General features: G+C 53.6%; 1 protein-coding gene across 1 annotated transcript in view; it reads left to right on the top strand.

Annotated features, from left to right (window-relative positions):
• Otoa (otoancorin) overlaps window positions 1-23743 on the top strand; it is a 60790-nt gene that overhangs the window by 17715 nt on the left and 19332 nt on the right. Inside the window, exons 12-18 of the mRNA XM_090318670.1 lie at window positions 4012-4227; window positions 5560-5727; window positions 6312-6452; window positions 10125-10183; window positions 10283-10400; window positions 12229-12302; window positions 23422-23557. Coding sequence (XP_090174796.1) covers window positions 4012-4227; window positions 5560-5727; window positions 6312-6452; window positions 10125-10183; window positions 10283-10400; window positions 12229-12302; window positions 23422-23557 — 912 coding nt within the window. The remainder of the gene's footprint in view (window positions 1-4011; window positions 4228-5559; window positions 5728-6311; window positions 6453-10124; window positions 10184-10282; window positions 10401-12228; window positions 12303-23421; window positions 23558-23743) is intronic.

The raw sequence follows: 23743 nt of genomic DNA on the forward strand, positions 1-23743 counted from the left end.
TCAGCTCCTTAGTATTTGGGTCTAGTGTTTTTACTATGATGTGTCTAGATGAGTTCCTTCTAGGATCTTGCCTGCTTGGAGTTCTGAAGCCTTCAATAATGTGAGTATTTTCCCTCTGCTATGATTGGGGAAGTTCTCTGCTATGATTTTGGTGAATAAGGGTTGCATTCCCTTATTTTGAAACTCCTCCCCTTCTTGGATTCCTATTATACAAAGATTAGATTTCTTGGCCGCGTCTGCCAGATCCTGGAGTTCTCTTTCGTGAATTCTGACTGATTTCTCCAGGCTAATGGTTCTCTGTTCCAGCTCTTGTGTTTTATCTTCCATTCCTGATGTCCTGTTCTTCATCTCAGTCAATCTGTTGCTTAATGCTTCCATTTTTGTTTGCATTGTGGACACTGAACTGATCATGTCTGCTCTGAGGGTATTAATCTTTTCTTCTAGGGAAGTATAATTTTTTTCTATTTTTCTTTTGAATTCGAGGAGCTCCTTGGTCATTTCCTGCTTATGTTCCTGGAATTGTTTTTTGGAATTCTGCTTTGATCTCTCTAGTCATGTCCGCAATCATCTCCTTGAACAGGGTCATGTTTTCTGTCTCTTCCGGTGTCATTTCTTGGGATGGTGACATTTCTCTCATCCCTTCATTCTTGTTTCCTTTTGGGCTTTTTGTGGGACTTCGATTATTTATATATTTCATGATTTGTTGTTGCTATTTCCGATGTATTTGGAATTGAGACTGTGGTTGTAGGTTTGCTCTATGGTGGGTAGGTGGTGGTCTTTACTTGGCTTGGGACTGGTGGTTGTGGGAATCTGTGTATATGTGTGGTTCTCAGCCAAATTAGTTCTGCCACTGACTAGGTCAGGGTTTGCAGCTTTTACAGGTGTGTTGGCCTGTCCCCAGAGGCTGTGTGCCACTGCACAACTAGCTCTCAGCTAGTCCAACCAGTGGCCCCACTGTGGGCCTGCAGTTTGGGGGGTTCAGTCGTGGAGCCTGGTGGCTAGTTCACCCACCCTATTCCCAGGGGCGGGGCCCAGTCCAGGGCCTGGGGTTTGGGAGCTCTCGTGACATTTCAGCTAGACAGTGGCTAGTTTGTGGCCGTGTTCCCAGGGGCGGGGCCCAGCTGAGGACGTGGGCTCCGGGGCGGAGCCACGCCTTTGTGGCTCTCAGAGGATAAGCTCCACCCCTGCTGCTCTGCCCTTCAGTTCCCTGCTGTGTTTCAGCCACTCTGGTTGAGAGTCTTTCTGAGACTTGGTGGGGCCCCTTGGTGCTGTCTTGCTGGAGGCTCCCAGCAGGCGGGCGCCCCATTTAGGTTTGGGTCAGTCAGGTGCTGGCTTGCAGACTCAAGTGCACCTCCACCCGCTGTTGGCAGGCAGGGTCTCAGCGCCCCTCAGTCTCCAGTTTCAGTGGCCCGGGAGAGGAGGCTGGTGGATGGATGGGAGCAGGGACACCTCCACCCCCTTTGGTGGGGTGCTGGGTCTCAGCGCCCGCCTGCCTGTCAGTCTGCAGTCAATGGCCTGGAGAAGGGGGCTGTTGGGGGAGGGACAGGACTCTGAATTCCTCTCCCCCCCACTTGCAAGTGTTTCTTGGGCCCTTGGGTAAGTTCTGTAGCTCGCCACCAGCTCTGCTTTCCCGATGGGTTTGGGGGAACTCACTGGACTACTTACTGACGGGGTTTGGCTGTGAGCTGCTCCACAGTGTTGGAGGGACATTCGCCTCCCCTCTGGTTTCCCCGCTGTCTGTGCTTTCTGCACCTGGTCTGTGTGGGATTCCTGCGTCTGGAGTCTGCCACTTGCTGGGGTTCTGGGCTTCCTGGCCCTAGTGCCCTCCGCGCCACTTTTGAGCTGCTGGCGAGGCGCCCCCCCCCCTTTTTTGTTGGTCATGGGGCTTGAAGTCTGGGCCTGGTTGCTGTTCTTGAGCTCTTTCGCTCAGGGCCACCACCCTACCCCTTGAGCCATATGGCCACTTCCCATTTTCTAGTGGTTAATTGGAGATAAGAATCTCACAGAATTTAGTGCCTGTACTGGCTTTGAACCTTGAACCTCGGATCTCAGTTTCCTGAATAGCTAGAATTTCAGGCATTAGCCACCTTGCCTGGCTTTTCCTCTCCTTCTTTCAGCCTCTCCATTAAAAGAAAACTCCAACGATTCATCCAGCCATCAATAACTGAGCAGTGGATTTACACACACACACACACACACACACACACACACACACATACACACACACACACACACACTTCTGACATCCCTGATCCAACCCGACACTGATCTGTCATGTGATGACCAACTATGGTGGTTAATGTGTTTTGGTTTACCGAGAGAAGAATGCCCTTATCCATATCCTTCAACAAACACATAAAAGTATGGCCATAAGGGAGCCTTGACCAAGAAGAAAGTCCAATGTGATTCCATCTGGGGGAGCCCTTTGGGATCTTTCTGGCTGACTCATTTCAGCATGGAGGTGCCTTTGGAGTGACTGGGTCGGCAGTTGGCAATGCATATGGCTGCCTGCACCTGTCTCTGGGCAGCCTGGAGGGGAGGGAGTGAGAGGCTGCTGCTATATTTCTTGTACCTCACTCTGCTGCCCCCTCATGGCCATTTCAAGATTGCATGGAAGGGTTGTGAACACTTGGGTGAGTGAGGTCTCAAGACTGTTCTTACAGTTCAGGTGTCAACCAGTGCAGGGCTTCATGCTTTTTTTAAAAAATTATATTTTATTATCTTTAAATAGTTATACAAATTTACCATCCCAACAAATCTATGAGTACAATGCATCTTGATTTTATTCTTCTCCCCACCCCTCCCAAACCACCCATCCCCTACATTTTAAAAAAAAATTTCATGGGATATGCATTGAATATTATGACTGCATTCTCCTCACTCCTGTCTTTATTCATGTACCACCTTCTCTTATCCTTGACCCCCATTCCCACATTTTTTTTTTCCAATCCTGGGGCTTGAATTCAGGGCCTGAGCACTGTCGTTGGGCATTCATTCTCAAGGCTAGAGCTCTACCTCTTGAACCACAGCACCACTTCTAGCCTTTTCTATGTATGTGGTACTGAGGAATCAAACCTGGTCTTCATGCATAGTAGGCAAGCATTCTACACTAGGCTAGACTCCCAGCCCCCCATTCCCACCTTTTAAGTGCCAATTTCCTGGTATTCATATTATTGGACTGTGTGTTTGTTTTTCTTCAAGAATTACACCATTTGAATTCTCCCCTGCAGATACCATACTGCAGATAATATGCACTAAATGCCATATGCACTTGTATATGTGTTTATTTGCACATTTATGAGTTAGTTCTAGCTTCCACATGTGCTAGCCTTGAGCAAAAGAAGCTCAGGGACAGTGCCTAGGCTCTGAGTTCAATACCAGGACCGGCAAAGAAAGAAAGAAAAGAAGGATGAAAGGAAGAAAAGAAAGAAAGAAAGAAAGAAAGAAAGAAAGAAAGAAAGAAAGAAAGAGGCCAGGAGTGTGATCTAGTGGTAGTGTGTTCGCCCACAAATGTATTGGAGTTGTACGGAAACAAGTGTTCTTCCTTCCAGGTGTTAGGGTGATTTAAGTGTAGCTAAACATTTCATACTTAACCCCAAAGTGAATTTTTAAAACATCAAAGCCAGGGGCTGGGAGTTTGGCCTAGTGGTTAAAGTGCTTGCCTAGCATGCATGAAGACCCGGGTTCGATTCCTCGGTACCCCACATACATAGCAAAAAGCCAGAAGTGGTGCTGAGGCTCAAGTGGTAGAGCTCTAGCCTTGAGAAAGTCCAAGGACAGTGCTTAGGCCCTGAGCTCAAGCCCAGGACTGGCAAAAAAAAAAAAAAAAAAAAAAAAAAAAACATCAAAGCCAGAGGCAGAAGAGGGAGCCATTTTGTTTATGGTCCCTGGGCCCAGAGGGCTGGAGCTGGCCGTTCCTGGATGAAACAGAATCCCTCTACCCCGGGTGGAGGCACAGGAGCTGGGGCCCTGCTTTCTGCCAATGCTCATTCCTTTCCATTGTTCTCCCAGCTCAAAGCTGACCTCCTTCACATAGCCACAGAGAACCAGACTCTCAACGAAACCCTGGGCTCCTTGTCCGATGCCATCGTGGGCCTGACCCACCGCCAGCTGGAGTCCCTCTCTCCTGAGGCTGTGCACAGCGCCATCACCACCCTCAACCAGGTCTCAGGCTGGGCCAAGAGTCAAATCGTCATCTTGTCTGCCAAATACTTGGCCCATGAACAGGTCAGCTGGCCCACTTCTGACTTGCTTGACCCAAGGCCCAGTTATTTATCAGCAAAGGCTTTCACAACAAGCTCTGCTAGATTGGGGGGAGGGGCATCCACCATAGACATTCAGCTCCCCCAGTCCTGGAGGTTGAGAAGTTCAAGGGCAAGGTGCTAACTGGGTGGCTTTCATGCTGAGGTTCCTCCTGAGTACGTGGTGGCCGCCATCTTGCATCCGGGTCAGCAGGCACAGGCTCCCTGGTGCCTCTTCATGGAAGGGCACAGATTACAATGGCTTAGGGCCCTGCACTCTTGGAATTATCTCAAGACCTCATCGAATCCCAGTTACCTTTCAAGGCCCCACCACTGGATCCTATCACATTGGAGGCTTTGGCCTCAGTGAGGTTTGTGGGGGACATGCAGGGTCTCCCCATAACAGCTAGCTGTATTTATACCTGGCAGGAACAACTGGTGAGTAAGAAATTAGTGCCTAGCTGGAGTGCTTACTGTGCCTTGCCAAGCCACGTACCATTGGGCATGTGCTTATTAGTATTTAATGGGGGGTAACTGATGGTGACTGCCCCCCCACCCCCAGCTCTGGTCAGAGTTGTTTATCATCTGTCTAATGCCCCAAACCAATCTCTCTCTCCCCTTCCTTCCCTCCTACCCTCCTTCCCTCCCTCCCTCCTTCCCTCCCTTTTTTCTTCCTTCCCACCCCTCCCCTTGATCTCAGGCTCAGGGCCTGGGTGCTGTCCCTTGGCAATTTTACTCAAGGATAACTCTTTACCACCTGATCCATAGCTCCATTACTGACTTTGTTGTTGTTGTTGAAGATTAGAGTCTTTTGGATTTGTCTGCCCTGGTTGGCTTTAAAGTGTGATCCTCAGATCTCAGCCTCCTGAGTTGCTAGGATTACAGGTATGAGCCACCAGCACCAGGCTTTCATTGTTATTTTTTTTTCTCTCCCAGTCCTGAGGATTGAACTCAGGGCCTTAGCACAGTCCCTGAGATTCTTTTGCTCAAGGTTAGCATTCTGCCACTTGAGCCACAGCTCCACTTGCAGCTTTTTCTTTGTATGTGGTGCTGAGGAATCAAACCCAGAGCTTTGTGCATGCTAGGCAAACGTTCTACCATTAGGCCAAACTCCCAGCCCCCAGAACTCATTTTTTTTTTTCTAATTAAATTTTCTCCCAGTAGAGGAAGGAAGGCTCTGACTTGCTCATCATTGGCCTCCTCAGCTGTCACTCATCCCAGTCCCTGGCACTGGAGGCGGCCTCAAGGTGTGGTGTGGTGGTGGAGAGGATGGAGTCGGCTCAGCAGAGCCTCACCCTCCCGGGGGTTCTTCTGCCAGGTGCCATCATTCCACAACATCAGCCAGATGGGGGTGCTGCTGGCAGGCGTGGGCACACAGACCCTCCACAGCATGGCCTGCAGGGACCTCTTGCAGGTCCTGAGAGGCGCTGTCTCCCAGTACCTGTGCGATCTGTCGCCTGTTCAGCACCACGGAATCCTGAGCAAGGTGAGAGGCACAGCACACATGGCGTGGGGCTTCTCTGAGTGGCTCTGAGCTTGGGCCATCCATTCATTGGGGCCTGGGATTTTCTTCACTGAGGTGGATGGTGTGTGTGTGTGTGTGTGTGTGTGTGTGTGTGTGTGTGTGTGTGTGTGTGTGTGTGGTTCCTGAACCCAGAAAATCCACTTTCCCGATGGCTTACCTCTCCTTTAGCCCATAACACTGGAAGATCCTTGTTGAACCAGATTTCCTGATCTATTACCTCTGTCTGTCTGTCTGTCTGTCTGTCTGTCTGTCTTCTGGGACTGGGACTGGTGCTCTGTCACTTGGATCACAGCTTGGCTTTCAGAAGATGAGAGTCTCACAGACTTTCCTGCTAGGCTGGCCACACTTCCCGGCTTCCATTTCATCCCTTGCCAGTCCTCAGTTTGTTCATTTGTAAAATGGGGACAGTGAAGACTCCTACTTTATCTGGCTGCTTAGCAGATCTGGCGGACATGCTATCCAGAAAGGCGTGTGACACCAGCTCTCACCCAAGGTGCATTCGTGGGGACTCATGGTGGGTACTGTGTTTCTCTGATTTTCCACAGCTGGCGGAGTGGGGAGACCCTGTCTCAGGCATTGCACAGATCCCCGGAACTTTCTTCAAGGAAGTGTCTCTCTTTGATTTATGGAAGGGGCCACAGTTCAACGCCTCGGCCCTGAAAGACAAGGAGCTTCGAAGGAGCCAGGTGTGATATGCTGAGCTTTCCTTCCCTCCTTCCCTCCTTCCCTCCTTCTCTCCTTCCTTCCCACCCTCTCTTCTTCCCTCCCACTTTCCCTCCTTCCCTCCCACCTTTCCCACCTCTCCTCCTTCCCTTCCCCTTCCCTCCCACCTACCTTCCTCCCCTTCTCTCCCCTCTCCTTTGCTCTCTCCCTTTATCCTTTCTTCTGTCTCCCCCCATCTTTTTTTCTCCTCTCCCTTTTTCCTTCCTTCCTTCCTTCCTTCCTTCCTTCCTTCCTTTCTTCCTTCCTTCCTTTTCTCTCCTCCCTCTCTTTTCCCCTTCTTTCCTCTCTCCTCTCCCTCCATCCAGTGGATCATCTTTCCTCTAGCTAGTTAGCGCCTTTCTAATGTCCTGTTTGTCCACCCTCTTTACTGAGGGACTTTCCAGTTGCATGAACTTTGTGATCGCCCTGTCAGCAAGTCATTTAGTCATTGTACACGCAAGCTTGTAGTGATTTTTTTTTTGCCAGTTGTGGGGTTTGAACTCAAGGCCTGAGCACTGTCCTTGAGCTTTCTTAAGGCTAGAGCTCTATCCTTGAGCCACAGCACCACTTCTAGTTTTTTTCTATGTATGTGCTGCGGAGGAATTGAACCCAGCTCTTTGTGCATGCTAGGCAAGCACTCTACCCCTGGGCCAAACTCCCGGCCCACTTGTAGTGATTTCTCTCATCTGTGTGTGTACTGTACCGGAACACGAACCCAGGGTACATCTGCCCATTCCCTCTTAGCTTGTTCATTCAAGGCTGGTGCTTTCCTGCATGAGCCACACCTCCCTTTCTGGCTTTTTGCCTGTTAATTGGAGATGAGTCTCTTGGGTTTGTCCTCCTGGGATGGTTTCAAACTATGATCCTCAGATTTCTGCCTCTGGAGTAGCTGGGATTACAGGTGGGCGCTATTGGCACTCCATTCTCAGTAACTTTTCATTCAGGGTCAGCTTCCTTGTGTTGAAAATGAACCAATCACCACTACCTTTATCTCCAATATGTAAGAGGGTCCCCAAACCTGACCCCGTGTCCTCAGAAGTCTTTGGGGCTGCACACAGAGAGCCTGGAACATTCCTCTACCCTGATCCCTGGTTCATGATTTAGTCTTATTTGGGAATAATGTTCCAGATTGCAGCGTCTATAAAAGAGACAAATGTTGTGCTCGATTGTGCCTGCAAATGAAGCACTTTGTACAAAGCATTCCTTCAAACAAGCACATCCCGGGCTTCCCACACATCTTTCTAGACTGTTCTCTAGGGAGGGCCTGAGCCAGCGTAGGTCTACAGAAGTTCCTGTACTGATTGTTTAGCATGTCTCGACCCTGGGCTCAGGATTGGCAGATGACAGGCCAGTGGGGGCTACAGAGAGGCCCACACACTGCAAACAGCTTCCCAAAGTGTGGGAAGAAATACCAGAGCCCTGCCACGCACTCACCATTCCTATAGAATCATCTGGAATGTCACAGCATGGGCTCCGGAGGTTACACTGATCTTTGTTCAAATCTCCACTTAGCCTCTGTTTCCTCAGTGATACATGAAGTCAGATGATCTGTATCTTATCTACATGGCTTCCACGGAGAGTGCCCTGCTCAACTGTCAATCACAACACAGACACATTTATAGGTATTTACAAAAGTGTGTGTGCGTGCATGTGTGTGTGTGTGTGTGTGTGTGTGTGTGTGTGTGTGTGTGTGCCAATCCTGGAGTTTGAACTCCGGGCCCTTTCACTCAAAGCTAGTGATGTACCACTTGAGCCATGGACCCACTGCTGACTTTTTTTTGGTAGCTAACTGGAGATAAGAGTCTCAAGGAATTTTTAGTTGGGTGCCGCTGGCTCATGCCCGTATAATCCTAGCTACTCAGGAGGCTGAGATCTGAGGATCAAGGTTCAAAGCCAGCTCCACACAAAAGGACCTGAGACTCTTATCTCCAATGAACCTCTAGAAAATGGGAATGGGGCTTGGCTCCAGGGTAGGGCGGTATCCTTGAGCTGAAGAGCTCAGGGGCAGCGCCCAGGCTGAGTTCAAGCCCCGTGACCCACCCCCCCCCAAAAAAAAGAGTCTCATGGAGTTTTTTTCAGTTCAGGCTGGCTTTGAACGGATATTCTCAGATCTCAGCCTCCTGAGTAGCTAGGGTTCTAAGCAGTACCCAATTCTGGCTCTATTTTTAATTTTTTAAAAATTATTATTATAAGGGTGATGTACGGAGGGGTTACAGTTACACAAATCAGGTACTGAGTACATTTCTTTTTGGACAGTGTTCCCCCTTCTCTCATTTGCTCTCAGTTCACCTCCCATCCTCATCTACAAGTTTTGTAGTTCATTTGCAACATTGTGTCTAACAAGTACCTTTGCTGCATTTGTCCCTCTATTTTTGTGCCTCCTCTTACACTCCCAAAGATGTATCAATGAGAAAAAAAAAGACACAAGGAAAAGAAAACAAAAACAGCAAAAAATCCCTCTTGTTTCAATACTTATTTTTTATGATCAAACGCATGTAGATATTGCACCCGTTCCTCTCCTGAGATCTTGATTTTACAGTGTGTGAATGCTTAGAGTTCTGTATAATTTATCATGTCCCGGTGTATGTTAGCTCTAGCTTTCACATGTGAGAGAAATGATGCACCATTTGTCTCTTCAAGCTTGGCTTACCTTACTTAACGCAATTCACATTAGATCCATCCATTTCCCTGAAAATAACATAATATTCTTTCTAAGCAATGAGTAAAATTCCATTGTGTATATGTGCTCCATTTTCTTGATCCACTCTTCTGTTCCTGGGAATCTGGGCTGTTTCCATAGTTTGCGAGTGCAGCAGTGAACGTGGGTGTGTAAGTGTCTTTACGGTATTCTGGTTTGTGATGTTCTGGCTCCATTAAAAAAATGGAGCTAGATCTAGCTCCATTAAAAAAAAATCATACATACGGGGTAATTGTGGGATTCTTGGAGGAGACTGGAGGGGGAAGAGGAGGAGGAGGAAAAGAGGGTGTGGGAGGATGAAAAATATAAAAGTCCATTGTATCTGTGAATGAAGTGGGGAAAATGTTCACTGGAGCTGTCGCAGGGGCTGGCAGCTGTACTCTGGACATAAATATTAAGAATGTAGAATGGATGCTTTGTGTGGGGGGGGAGTACTGTGGGAGGGTAAGGCAGGGCTCACAGAGAGGCTGAAGTGTGTGTGTATGTGGAGAGGGTGAATGTGAACTAAATACTTTATGTCCATGTGTGAATATGGAACAATGAAGCTTATTGAGCTTGATTTGGGAAGTGCGAAGGAGGGGATGAGAGAGAGGGGATGGAGGAGGTGAGTCTGATCAAGAAATATTGTCTGCAGATACAAACACACCAAAGTGAATCCCCCTAGGTAATAGACTGATGCTGATAAAATGGTGGCTCACGCCTGTAAGCCTAGCTGTGCAGGAGGCTGAGATGTGAGGATTGCAATTGGAGGCCAACCCAGGCAGGAAAGTCTGTGAGATTCATCTCTCCTTCAATTAATCACAAAAAGCCAGAAGTGGAACTGAGGTTCAAGTGGTAGAGTGCCAGTCTTGAGAAAAAGAGCTCCGAGACCGCACCCAGGTTCTGAGTTCAAGCTTCAGGACTGACATACACAAAAAAGTCAGAGGAGAACAATTCTGTCACACTTTCTCCTCCCCAGGCCTTGTTCCTGTATGAACAGCTGTCAAAGACCACTGACATGCCCGAGCAGCTCCTGAGGTAGGAAGACAAATCCTAGCCCGAGGTTGGAGAGCCTGGAGGGCTCTTTTTCTTCTTGATCTTCTCTTCAGCCTCCCTGATCCCCACTTTGTTTTGCAGTGTTGGGCAGCTTATCAAAGGTGTGACATGCTCACATATAGATGCCATGAGTGCAGACTTCTTCCTGGCCCATTTCCAACATTTTGAGAACAATCTCTCCTTACTGTCACCAACTCAGGTACTACTTTCCTGCTTCTCTTCTCTCTCCCTGCCAGTTATGGGGTTGCTTTATGGGGGGCATGTGAAGGGAGCGATGGTAGAATTATTCAGCTCTAAGCAATAACTTGGGGCCAAATCTTGGGCCCTAATATTTTCTCTAGCTTTTCCCTCTCTTTATTTTTTTTCTTGTCGCCCTTTCTTTCTTTTTTAGTTTTTGGTGCCAATTTGGGACTTGAACTCAGGACATGGGTGTTGTCCTTGAACTTGTTTAGCTCAGGTTAACCCCCTGAGCACCTCGGATGACAAGCATGAGTCACCAATGCCTATCTCCAGTTTTAAATCTCCAAATACCTTGATCTCCATTAGCCTCTTCACCCTTCTTCTCTTTCTTTCTCCTCTTGATCTTTTTGCTTCTTGAATTTGAACTCAGGGCCCCTGAACTTGCTAGTTACACTGGAGCAACTTCTCAAATCCTTTTCTTTAAGAACAAATTGCCTTACATTAGTTACATACAAAGGAATTCACTGTTCTGGCTTCCCAATGTCTATACTGTATTCCAATCAATTTCTTCTACTCTATCACTTTATTTATCCATGCTTTAGTTATTATTTTAAAAATTAGAATCATGTGCTTATGCCCAGACTAGCCTGGACCATGATCCCCTTCTTTTAGATTTTTCTGACAAATGTACAATTACCATGCCTAGCTTTTATCGATTGAGACAGGGGTTTATGAACTATGATTGTCAGAATTTCTACTTTCTTTTCTTTTCTTTTTTGTGTGTGTCAGTCATGGGGTTTGAATTCTGGGCTGGTCCCCGGGCACTGTCCTGAGATCTTTAGCTCAATGTTATCACTCTACCACTTGAGCCACAGTGCCACTTCCCATTTTCTCGTGGTCAGTTGGAGATAAGAGACTCACAGGCTTTCACGCCCAGGCTCACTTTGAACTGCAATGGTAGATCTCAGCTCCTGATTAGCTAGGATTACAGGCACCAACCCACTGACATCCAGGTGTAATTTCCACTTTTTGAGTAGCTGGATTATAGGCATGAGCTTTAGTTATTTTTTCAAATATGGTCTGCATTTTTTTTTTCTTAGGGCTGGCCTGGGACATGATTTTTGCCTATGTGGTATACCACATTTGGCCTGCCTGCCTGCCTGGTTTATCAAGATAAGAGTCTCATGGAAAGCTCAAGGACAGTGCCCAGGCCCTGAGTTCAAGCCTCAGGACTGACAAAAAAAAGTCTTATAAGGATTTTTCTGCATAGTCTGGCTTTGAATGGCAATCCTTAGATCTCAGCCTCCTGAGCAGCTAATATTACAGGCCTGAGCCACTGGCTCCTGGTTTACTTCTGACTTTCGTGGTTAATTGGAGATAAAAAGTCTTTCATATTTTTCCTGCTCAGGCTAGCTTTGAACCGCAATCCTCGGATCTCAGCTTCTGAGAATGAGCATCCAGGTGAATGTATGTGTTTATACATGCATAAATGTCATATAAAGTTAATATGTTCAATTCTGTCTTGCTGAGACAAAGAGTTTGCAACAGTTGTCTATTGTGTACTTGCACTGCAGTTCATAACGTTGTGGTTATATGTCACCTGGCTTCTCATTGCAAACTAACTTTCCATGATCAGTCCACATTCACTTGTCTGTGCTCACTTCTCTATTTGGCTTTGGTTTCCTCATCAGTAAACTGTGCAGAGCAGCAGTGTCTACACCCCAGGGTGCTCTGTTAGATGAGCAAATGTATTTATGAAGTCTGCACAACAGGGTCTGGTGCGCAGGAAACGGTGTTTCTGCTTTTCTTTGGATTGGACTCATTTCCTAGCATCATTAACCTTGCAGGTTAACTGTTTGGCGTGGAAATACTGGGAAGTTTCCAGGTCATCTATGCCACCTTTTCTCTTGGCCACACTCCCGTAAGTGAACATCTGGCCCCTTCCTGGACCAGCAGGGAGAAGGGGAGGGGGTAGAGACCATGGGAACAAATGGAATTCTCTCCTGTTCTCCCACACATACCCCTTCTTCCTGGAGAGCCAGAGGCAGTGTGGGGTAGCCAGCTAAGCCTCGCCCACCATCCACAATAGAGTTTTTTCTTTACTTGGGTTTTGCTTTTGTGCCTGTAGTGGGTCTTGAACTCAGGTCCTGGGTGCTGTCCCTAGGTTTTTTTTGTGGGTCATGGGGCTTGAACTCAGCCCGAGCTCGGTCCCTGAGCTCTTCAGCTCAAGGCTGCCACCCTACCCTTGAGCCAAGCCACTCACCAACTTTTCTGCCCTGGCTGGCTTTGAACCACAGTCCTCAGATCTCAGCCTCTTGAGTAGCGAGGCTTACGGGCATAGCTACGGGTGCCGGGCAGTACACAGTTTTAAATTCAGTGCTTTGTGCCAGACCACTGCTCTACCACTGGGTCATGCCTCTAGCGGTTTTGTCACTTCTGAAGAGCATCATGGGAAGGTTCCCTCCTCTAGGAGAAGAGCATGTTGTGAGGTTTCTAGGAGAGGGGCATGCTGGGGAGTTCTCAGGAGAGGGGCATGCTGGGGAGTTCTCAGGAGAGGGGCATGCTGGGGAGTTCTCAGGAGAGGGGCATGCTGGGGAGTTCTCAGGACAGGAGCATGCTGGGAAGTTATCAGGACAGGAGCATGCTGGGAATGTCTCAGGACAGGGGCATGCTGGGGAGTTATCAGGACAGGAGCATGCTGGGGAGTTCTCAGGACAGGAGCATGCTGGGGAGTTCTCAGGAGAGGGGCATGCTGGGAATGTCTCAGGACAGGGGCATGCTGGGGAGTTATCAGGACAGGAGCATGCTGGGGAGTTCTCAGGACAGGGGCATGCTGGGGAGTTATCAGGACAGGAGCATGCTGGGGAGTTCTCAGGACAGGAGCATGCTGGGGAGTTCTCAGGACAGGGGCATGCTGGGGAGTTCTCAGGAGAGGGGCATGCTGGGGAGTTCTCAGGAGAGGGGCATGCTGGGGAGTTCTCAGGACAGGGGCATGCTGGGGAGTTCTCAGGACAGGAGCATGCTGGGGAGTTCTCAGGACAGGGGCATGCTGGGGCGTTCTCAGGACAGGGGCATGCTGGGGAGTTCTCAGGAGAGGGGCATGCTGGGGAGTTCTCAGGAGAGGGGCATGCTGGGGAGTTCTCAGGACAGGGGCATGCTGGGGAGTTCTCAGGACAGGAGCATGCTGGGGAGTTCTCAGGACAGGAGCATGCTGGGGAGTTCTCAGGAGAGGGGCATGCTGGGGAGTTCTCAGGACAGGGGCATGCTGGGGAGTTCTCAGGACAGGGGCATGCTGGGGAGTTCTCAGGAGAGGGGCATGCTGGGGAGTTCTCAGGACAGGGGCATGCTGGGGAGTTCTCAGGACAGGAGCATGCTGGGGAGTTCTCAGGAGAGGAGCATGCTGGGGAGTTCTCTGGAGAGGGGCATGCTGGGGAGTTCTCAGGAGAGGGGCATGCTGGGGAGTTCTCAGGACAGGGGCATGCTGGGGAGTTCTCAGGACAGGAGCATGCTGGGGAGTTCTCAGGACAGGGGCATGCTGGGGCGTTCTCAGGACAGGGGCATGCTGGGGAGTTCTCAGGAGAGGGGCATGCTGGGGAGTTCTCAGGAGAGGGGCATGCTGGGGAGTTCTCAGGACAGGGGCATGCTGGGGAGTTCTCAGGACAGGAGCATGCTGGGGAGTTCTCAGGACAGGAGCATGCTGGGGAGTTCTCAGGAGAGGGGCATGCTGGGGAGTTCTCAGGACAGGGGCATGCTGGGGAGTTCTCAGGACAGGGGCATGCTGGGGAGTTCTCAGGAGAGGGGCATGCTGGGGAGTTCTCAGGACAGGGGCATGCTGGGGAGTTCTCAGGACAGGAGCATGCTGGGGAGTTCTCAGGAGAGGAGCATGCTGGGGAGTTCTCTGGAGAGGGGCATGCTGGGGAGTTCTCAGGACAGGGGCATGCTGGGGAGTTCTCAGGACAGGAGCATGCTGGGGAGTTCTCAGGAGAGGAGCATGCTGGGGAGTTCTCTGGAGAGGGGCATGCTGGGGAGTTCTCAGGACAGGGGCATGCTGGGGAGTTCTCAGGAGAGGGGCATGCTGGGGAGTTCTCAGGAGAGGGGCATGCTGGGGCGTTCTCAGGACAGGGGCATGCTGGGGAGTTCTCAGGAGAGGGGCATGCTGGGGAGTTCTCAGGACAGGAGCATGCTGGGTAGGTCTCAGGAGATGAGTATGCTGGGGAGTTCTCAGGAGAGGGGCATGCTGGGGAGTTCTCAGGAGAGGGGCATGCTGGGGCGTTCTCAGGACAGGGGCATGCTGGGGAGTTCTCAGGAGAGGGGCATGCTGGGGAGTTCTCAGGACAGGAGCATGCTGGGTAGGTCTCAGGAGATGAGTATGCTGGGGAGTTCTCAGGAGAGGGGCATGCTGGGGAGTTCTCAGGACAGGGGCATGCTGGGGAGTTCTCAGGAGAGGGGCATGCTGGGGAGTTCTCAGGAGAGGGGCATGCTGGGGAGTTCTCAGGACAGGGGCATGCTGGGGAGTTCTCAGGACAGGAGCATGCTGGGGAGTTCTCAGGACAGGGGCATGCTGGGAAGTTATCAGGACAGAAGCATGCTGGGTAGGTCTCAGGAGATGAGTATGCTGGGGAGTTCTCAGGACAGGGGGCCTGCTGGGAGGTTCTTAGGATAGGAGCATGCTGGGGAGTTCTCAGGACAGGGGCATGCTGGGGAGTTCTCAGGACAGGGGCATGCTGGGGAGTTCTCAGGACAGGGGCATGCTGGGTAGAACTCAGGAGAGGGGCATGCTGGGGAGTTCTCAGGAGAGGAGCATGCTGGGGAGTTCTCAGGAGAGGGGCATGCTGGGGAGTTCTCAGGACAGGGGCATGCTGGGGAGTTCTCAGGACAGGGGCATGCTGGGGAGTTCTCAGGAGAGGGGCATGCTGGGGAGTTCTCAGGACAGGGGCATGCTGGGGAGTTCTCAGGACAGGAGCATGCTGGGGAGTTCTCAGGACAGGGGCATGCTGGGGCGTTCTCAGGACAGGGGCATGCTGGGGAGTTCTCAGGAGAGGGGCATGCTGGGGAGTTCTCAGGACAGGGGCATGCTGGGGAGTTCTCAGGACAGGGGCATGCTGGGGAGTTCTCAGGAGAGGGGCATGCTGGGGAGTTCTCAGGAGAGGGGCATGCTGGGGAGTTCTCAGGACAGGGGCATGCTGGGGAGTTCTCAGGAGAGGGGCATGCTGGGGAGTTCTCAGGACAGGGGCATGCTGGGGAGTTCTCAGGACAGGGGCATGCTGGGGAGTTCTCAGGAGAGGGGCATGCTGGGGAGTTCTCAGGAGAGGGGCATGCTGGGGAGTTCTCAGGACAGGGGCATGCTGGGGAGTTCTCAGGACAGGAGCATGCTGGGGAGTTCTCAGGAGAGGAGCATGCTGGGGAGTTCTCAGGAGAGGGGCATGCTGGGGAGTTCTCAGGAGAGGGGCATGCTGGGGAGTTCTCAGGACAGGGGCATGCTGGGGAGTTCTCAGGACAGGGGCATGCTGGGGAGTTCTCAGGAGAGGGGCATGCTGGGGAGTTCTCAGGAGAGGGGCATGCTGGGGAGTTCTCAGGACAGGGGCATGCTGGGGAGTTCTCAGGACAGGAGCATGCTGGGGAGTTCTCAGGAGAGGAGCATGCTGGGGAGTTCTCAGGAGAGGGGCATGCTGGGGAGTTCTCAGGACAGGGGCATGCTGGGGAGTTCTCAGGACAGGAGCATGCTGGGTAGGTCTCAGGAGATGAGTATCCTGGGGAGTTCTCAGGAGAGGAGCATGCTGGGGAGTTCTCTGGAGAGGGGCATGCTGGGGAGTTCTCAGGACAGGGGCATGCTGGGGAGTTCTCAGGACAGGAGCATGCTGGGTAGGTCTCAGGAGATGAGTATCCTGGGGAGTTCTCAGGAGAGGGGCATGCTGGGGAGTTCTCTGGAGAGGGGCATGCTGGGGAGTTCTCAGGAGAGGGGCATGCTGGGGAGTTCTCAGGACAGGGGCATGCTGGGGAGTTCTCAGGACAGGAGCATGCTGGGGAGTTCTCAGGACAGGGGCATGCTGGGGCGTTCTCAGGACAGGGGCATGCTGGGGAGTTCTCAGGAGAGGGGCATGCTGGGGAGTTCTCAGGACAGGAGCATGCTGGGTAGGTCTCAGGAGATGAGTATGCTGGGGAGTTCTCAGGAGAGGAGCATGCTGGGGAGTTCTCAGGAGAGGGGCATGCTGGGGAGTTCTCAGGACAGGGGCATTCTGGGGAGTTCTCAGGACAGGGGCATGCTGGGGAGTTCTCAGGAGAGGGGCATGCTGGGGAGTTCTCAGGACAGGGGCATGCTGGGGAATTCTCAGGACAGGAGCATGCTGGGTAGGTCTCAGGAGATGAGTATGCTGGGGAGTTCTCAGGAGAGGAGCATGCTGGGGAGTTCTCAGGAGAGGGGCATGCTGGGGAGTTCTCAGGACAGGAGCATGCTGGGTAGGTCTCAGGAGATGAGTATGCTGGGGAGTTCTCAGGAGAGGAGCATGCTGGGGAGTTCTCAGGAGAGGGGCATGCTGGGGAGTTCTCAGGACAGGAGCATGCTGGGTAGGTCTCAGGAGATGAGTATGCTGGGGAGTTCTCAGGAGAGGAGCATGCTGGGGAGTTCTCAGGAGAGGAGCATGCTGGGGAGTTCTCAGGAGAGGGGCATGCTGGGGAGTTCTCAGGAGAGGGGCATGCTGGGGAGTTCTCAGGATAGGGCATGCTGGGGAGTTCTCAGGACAGGGGCATGCTGGGGAATTCTCAGGACAGGAGCATGCTGGGTAGGTCTCAGGAGATGAGTATGCTGGGGAGTTCTCAGGAGAGGAGCATGCTGGGGAGTTCTCAGGAGAGGGGCATGCTGGGGAGTTCTCAGGACAGGAGCATGCTGGGTAGGTCTCAGGAGATGAGTATGCTGGGGAGTTCTCAGGACAGGAGCATGCTGGGGAGTTCTCAGGACAGGAGCATGCTGGGGAGTTCTCAGGAGAGGGCCATGCTGGGGAGTTCTCAGGAGAGGGACATGCTGGGGAGTTCTCAGGATAGGGCATGCTGGGGAGTTCTCAGGACAGGAGCATGCTGGGTAGGTCTCAGGAGATGAGTATGCTGGGGAGTTCTCAGGAGAGGGGCATGCTGGGGAGTTCTCAGGATAGGGCATGCTGGGGAGTTCTCAGGACAGGGGCATGCTGGGGAATTCTCAGGACAGGAGCATGCTGGGTAGGTCTCAGGAGATGAGTATGCTGGGGAGTTCTCAGGAGAGGAGCATGCTGGGGAGTTCTCAGGAGAGGGGCATGCTGGGGAGTTCTCAGGACAGGAGCATGCTGGGTAGGTCTCAGGAGATGAGTATGCTGGGGAGTTCTCAGGACAGGAGCATGCTGGGGAGTTCTCAGGAGAGGAGCATGCTGGGGAGTTCTCAGGAGAGGGGCATGCTGGGGAGTTCTCAGGAGAGGGGCATGCTGGGGAGTTCTCAGGATAGGGCATGCTGGGGAGTTCTCAGGACAGGGGCATGCTGGGGAATTCTCAGGACAGGAGCATGCTGGGTAGGTCTCAGGAGATGAGTATGCTGGGGAGTTCTCAGGAGAGGAGCATGCTGGGGAGTTCTCAGGAGAGGGGCATGCTGGGGAGTTCTCAGGACAGGAGCATGCTGGGTAGGTCTCAGGAGATGAGTATGCTGGGGAGTTCTCAGGAGAGGAGCATGCTGGGGAGTTCTCAGGAGAGGAGCATGCTGGGGAGTTCTCAGGAGAGGGGCATGCTGGGGAGTTCTCAGGAGAGGGGCATGCTGGGGAGTTCTCAGGATAGGGCATGCTGGGGAGTTCTCAGGACAGGAGCATGCTGGGTAGGTCTCAGGAGATGAGTATGCTGGGGAGTTCTCAGGAGAGGGGCATGCTGGGGAGTTCTCAGGACAGGGGCATGCTGGGGAGTTCTCAGGAGAGGGGCATGCTGGGGAGTTCTCAGGAGAGGGGCATGCTGGGGAGTTCTCAGGACAGGGGCATGCTGGGGAGTTCTCAGGACAGGAGCATGCTGGGGAGTTCTCAGGATAGGGGCATGCTGGGAAGTTATCAGGACAGAAGCATGCTGGGTAGGTCTCAGGAGATGAGTATGCTGGGGAGTTCTCAGGACAGGGGGCCTGCTGGGAGGTTCTTAGGATAGGAGCATGCTGGGGAGTTCTCAGGACAGGGGCATGCTGGGGAGTTCTCAGGACAGGGGCATGCTGGGGAGTTCTCAGGACAGGAGCATGCTGGGTAGAACTCAGGAGAGGGGCATGCTGGGGAGTTCTCAGGAGAGGAGCATGCTGGGGAGTTCTCAGGAGAGGGGCATGCTGGGGAGTTCTCAGGACAGGGGCATGCTGGGGAGTTCTCAGGACAGGGGCATGCTGGGGAGTTCTCAGGAGAGGGGCATGCTGGGGAGTTCTCAGGACAGGGGCATGCTGGGGAGTTCTCAGGACAGGGGCATGCTGGGGAGTTCTCAGGACAGGGGCATGCTGGGGAGTTCTCAGGAGAGGGGCATGCTGGGGAGTTCTCAGGACAGGGGCATGCTGGGGAGTTCTCAGGACAGGGGCATGCTGGGGAGTTCTCAGGAGAGGGGCATGCTGGGGAGTTCTCAGGAGAGGGGCATGCTGGGGAGTTCTCAGGACAGGGGCATGCTGGGGAGTTCTCAGGACAGGAGCATGCTGGGGAGTTCTCAGGAGAGGAGCATGCTGGGGAGTTCTCAGGAGAGGGGCATGCTGGGGAGTTCTCAGGAGAGGGGCATGCTGGGGAGGTCTCAGGAGAGGAGCATGCTGGGGAGTTCTCAGGACAGGAGCATGCTGGGGAGTTCTCAGGACAGGAGCATGCTGGGGAGTTCTCAGGAGAGGGGCATGCTGGGGAGTTCTCAGGACAGGGGCATGCTGGGGAGTTCTCAGGACAGGAGCATGCTGGGTAGGTCTCAGGAGATGAGTATCCTGGGGAGTTCTCAGGAGAGGAGCATGCTGGGGAGTTCTCTGGAGAGGGGCATGCTGGGGAGTTCTCAGGACAGGGGCATGCTGGGGAGTTCTCAGGACAGGAGCATGCTGGGTAGGTCTCAGGAGATGAGTATCCTGGGGAGTTCTCAGGAGAGGGGCATGCTGGGGAGTTCTCTGGAGAGGGGCATGCTGGGGAGTTCTCAGGAGAGGGGCATGCTGGGGAGTTCTCAGGACAGGGGCATGCTGGGGAGTTCTCAGGACAGGAGCATGCTGGGGAGTTCTCAGGACAGGGGCATGCTGGGGCGTTCTCAGGACAGGGGCATGCTGGGGAGTTCTCAGGAGAGGGGCATGCTGGGGAGTTCTCAGGACAGGAGCATGCTGGGTAGGTCTCAGGAGATGAGTATGCTGGGGAGTTCTCAGGACAGGGGCATGCTGGGGAGTTCTCAGGACAGGGGCATTCTGGGGAGTTCTCAGGACAGGGGCATGCTGGGGAGTTCTCAGGAGAGGGGCATGCTGGGGAGTTCTCAGGACAGGGGCATGCTGGGGAATTCTCAGGACAGGAGCATGCTGGGTAGGTCTCAGGAGATGAGTATGCTGGGGAGTTCTCAGGAGAGGAGCATGCTGGGGAGTTCTCAGGAGAGGGGCATGCTGGGGAGTTCTCAGGACAGGAGCATGCTGGGTAGGTCTCAGGAGATGAGTATGCTGGGGAGTTCTCAGGAGAGGAGCATGCTGGGGAGTTCTCAGGAGAGGGGCATGCTGGGGAGTTCTCAGGACAGGAGCATGCTGGGTAGGTCTCAGGAGATGAGTATGCTGGGGAGTTCTCAGGAGAGGAGCATGCTGGGGAGTTCTCAGGAGAGGAGCATGCTGGGGAGTTCTCAGGAGAGGGGCATGCTGGGGAGTTCTCAGGAGAGGGGCATGCTGGGGAGTTCTCAGGATAGGGCATGCTGGGGAGTTCTCAGGACAGGGGCATGCTGGGGAATTCTCAGGACAGGAGCATGCTGGGTAGGTCTCAGGAGATGAGTATGCTGGGGAGTTCTCAGGAGAGGAGCATGCTGGGGAGTTCTCAGGAGAGGGGCATGCTGGGGAGGTCTCAGGAGAGGGGCATGCTGGGGAGGTCTCAGGAGAGGAGCATGCTGGGGAGTTCTCAGGACAGGAGCATGCTGGGGAGTTCTCAGGAGAGGGGCATGCTGGGGAGTTCTCAGGAGAGGGGCATGCTGGGGAGTTCTCAGGACAGGGGCATGCTGGGGAGTTCTCAGGACAGGAGCATGCTGGGTAGGTCTCAGGAGATGAGTATCCTGGGGAGTTCTCAGGAGAGGAGCATGCTGGGGAGTTCTCTGGAGAGGGGCATGCTGGGGAGTTCTCAGGACAGGGGCATGCTGGGGAGTTCTCAGGACAGGAGCATGCTGGGTAGGTCTCAGGAGATGAGTATCCTGGGGAGTTCTCAGGAGAGGGGCATGCTGGGGAGTTCTCTGGAGAGGGGCATGCTGGGGAGTTCTCAGGAGAGGGGCATGCTGGGGAGTTCTCAGGACAGGGGCATGCAGGGGAGTTCTCAGGACAGGAGCATGCTGGGGAGTTCTCAGGACAGGGGCATGCTGGGGCGTTCTCAGGACAGGGGCATGCTGGGGAGTTCTCAGGAGAGGGGCATGCTGGGGAGTTCTCAGGACAGGAGCATGCTGGGTAGGTCTCAGGAGATGAGTATGCTGGGGAGTTCTCAGGACAGGGGCATGCTGGGGAGTTCTCAGGACAGGGGCATTCTGGGGAGTTCTCAGGACAGGGGCATGCTGGGGAGTTCTCAGGAGAGGGGCATGCTGGGGAGTTCTCAGGACAGGGGCATGCTGGGGAATTCTCAGGACAGGAGCATGCTGGGTAGGTCTCAGGAGATGAGTATGCTGGGGAGTTCTCAGGAGAGGAGCATGCTGGGGAGTTCTCAGGAGAGGGGCATGCTGGGGAGTTCTCAGGACAGGAGCATGCTGGGTAGGTCTCAGGAGATGAGTATGCTGGGGAGTTCTCAGGAGAGGAGCATGCTGGGGAGTTCTCAGGAGAGGGGCATGCTGGGGAGTTCTCAGGACAGGAGCATGCTGGGTAGGTCTCAGGAGATGAGTATGCTGGGGAGTTCTCAGGAGAGGAGCATGCTGGGGAGTTCTCAGGAGAGGAGCATGCTGGGGAGTTCTCAGGAGAGGGGCATGCTGGGGAGTTCTCAGGAGAGGGGCATGCTGGGGAGTTCTCAGGATAGGGCATGCTGGGGAGTTCTCAGGACAGGGGCATGCTGGGGAATTCTCAGGACAGGAGCATGCTGGGTAGGTCTCAGGAGATGAGTATGCTGGGGAGTTCTCAGGAGAGGAGCATGCTGGGGAGTTCTCAGGAGAGGGGCATGCTGGGGAGTTCTCAGGACAGGAGCATGCTGGGTAGGTTTCAGGAGATGAGTATGCTGGGGAGTTCTCAGGAGAGGAGCATGCTGGGGAGTTCTCAGGAGAGGGGCATGCTGGGGAGTTCTCAGGACAGGAGCATGCTGTGTAGGTCTCAGGAGATGAGTATGCTGGGGAGTTCTCAGGAGAGGAGCATGCTGGGGAGTTCTCAGGAGAGGAGCATGCTGGGGAGTTCTCAGGATAGGGCATGCTGGGGAGTTCTCAGGACAGGGGCATGCTGGGGAATTCTCAGGACAGGAGCATGCTGGGTAGGTCTCAGGAGATGAGTATGCTGGGGAGTTCTCAGGAGAGGAGCATGCTGGGGAGTTCTCAGGAGAGGGGCATGCTGGGGAGTTCTCAGGACAGGAGCATGCTGGGTAGGTCTCAGGAGATGAGTATGCTGGGGAGTTCTCAGGACAGGAGCATGCTGGGGAGTTCTCAGGACAGGAGCATGCTGGGGAGTTCTCAGGAGAGGGCCATGCTGGGGAGTTCTCAGGAGAGGGGCATGCTGGGGAGTTCTCAGGATAGGGCATGCTGGGGAGTTCTCAGGACAGGAGCATGCTGGGTAGGTCTCAGGAGATGAGTATGCTGGGGAGTTCTCAGGAGAGGGGCATGCTGGGGAGTTCTCAGGATAGGGCATGCTGGGGAGTTCTCAGGACAGGGGCATGCTGGGGAATTCTCAGGACAGGAGCATGCTGGGTAGGTCTCAGGAGATGAGTATGCTGGGGAGTTCTCAGGAGAGGAGCATGCTGGGGAGTTCTCAGGAGAGGGGCATGCTGGGGAGTTCTCAGGACAGGAGCATGCTGGGTAGGTCTCAGGAGATGAGTATGCTGGGGAGTTCTCAGGACAGGAGCATGCTGGGGAGTTCTCAGGACAGGAGCATGCTGGGGAGTTCTCAGGAGAGGGGCATGCTGGGGAGTTCTCAGGAGAGGGGCATGCTGGGGAGTTCTCAGGATAGGGCATGCTGGGGAGTTCTCAGGAGAGGGGCATGCTGGGGAATTCTCAGGACAGGAGCATGCTGGGTAGGTCTCAGGAGATGAGTATGCTGGGGAGTTCTCAGGAGAGGAGCATGCTGGGGAGTTCTCAGGAGAGGGGCATGCTGGGGAGTTCTCAGGACAGGAGCATGCTGGGTAGGTCTCAGGAGATGAGTATGCTGGGGAGTTCTCAGGACAGGAGCATGCTGGGGAGTTCTCAGGACAGGAGCATGCTGGGGAGTTCTCAGGAGAGGGCCATGCTGGGGAGTTCTCAGGAGAGGGGCATGCTGGGGAGTTCTCAGGATAGGGCATGCTGGGGAGTTCTCAGGACAGGAGCATGCTGGGTAGGTCTCAGGAGATGAGTATGCTGGGGAGTTCTCAGGAGAGGGGCATGCTGGGGAGTTCTCAGGACAGGGGCATGCTGGGGAGTTCTCAGGAGAGGGGCATGCTGGGGAGTTCTCAGGATAGGGCATGCTGGGGAGTTCTCAGGACAGGAGCATGCTGGGTAGGTCTCAGGAGATGAGTATGCTGGGGAGTTCTCAGGAGAGGGGCATGCTGGGGAGTTCTCAGGACAGGGGCATGCTGGGGAGTTCTCAGGAGAGGGGCATGCTGGGGAGTTCTCAGGACAGGGGGCCTGCTGGGAGGTTCTTAGGATAGGAGCATACTGGGATGGTCTCAGGAGAGGGGCATGCTGGGATCTGGCTGGCCTGTCCCTGCGTGTGTGTCCAGGGCCCGTTTCCTGGCTTCCGTGCCTGCCTCGCGCTGTGGGCCCTTCCTGGTCAGCCTGGGGCGGAGCCGCTTGGACCGCTTGGTTTTGGATTCCCACAAGAGCAGCCTGGTCCTCAGAAAAGTGCAGGAGTGCCTGGTAAGGATGCGGCCTGCTCGGCCCTCTCCTCTGGTGTCTGTGGCCATCCTGGGGACCCGGGGGGCATCCAGGCTGTGTCTTGAGCCTCATGAGCTGGCTAGAAGTTGGACTTGTGGGTCTCAGCAGGGAGCTCTGGGGCAGGTGCTGAGCACAGATACCCAGGCCTGGGCTCTTCATACTCCGTGG

Source organism: Megascapheus bottae, chromosome 25 (genome assembly GCF_031878675.1).
Source record: "Megascapheus bottae isolate mThoBot1 chromosome 25, mThoBot2.hap1, whole genome shotgun sequence".
Lineage (NCBI taxonomy): Eukaryota > Metazoa > Chordata > Mammalia > Rodentia > Geomyidae > Megascapheus > Megascapheus bottae.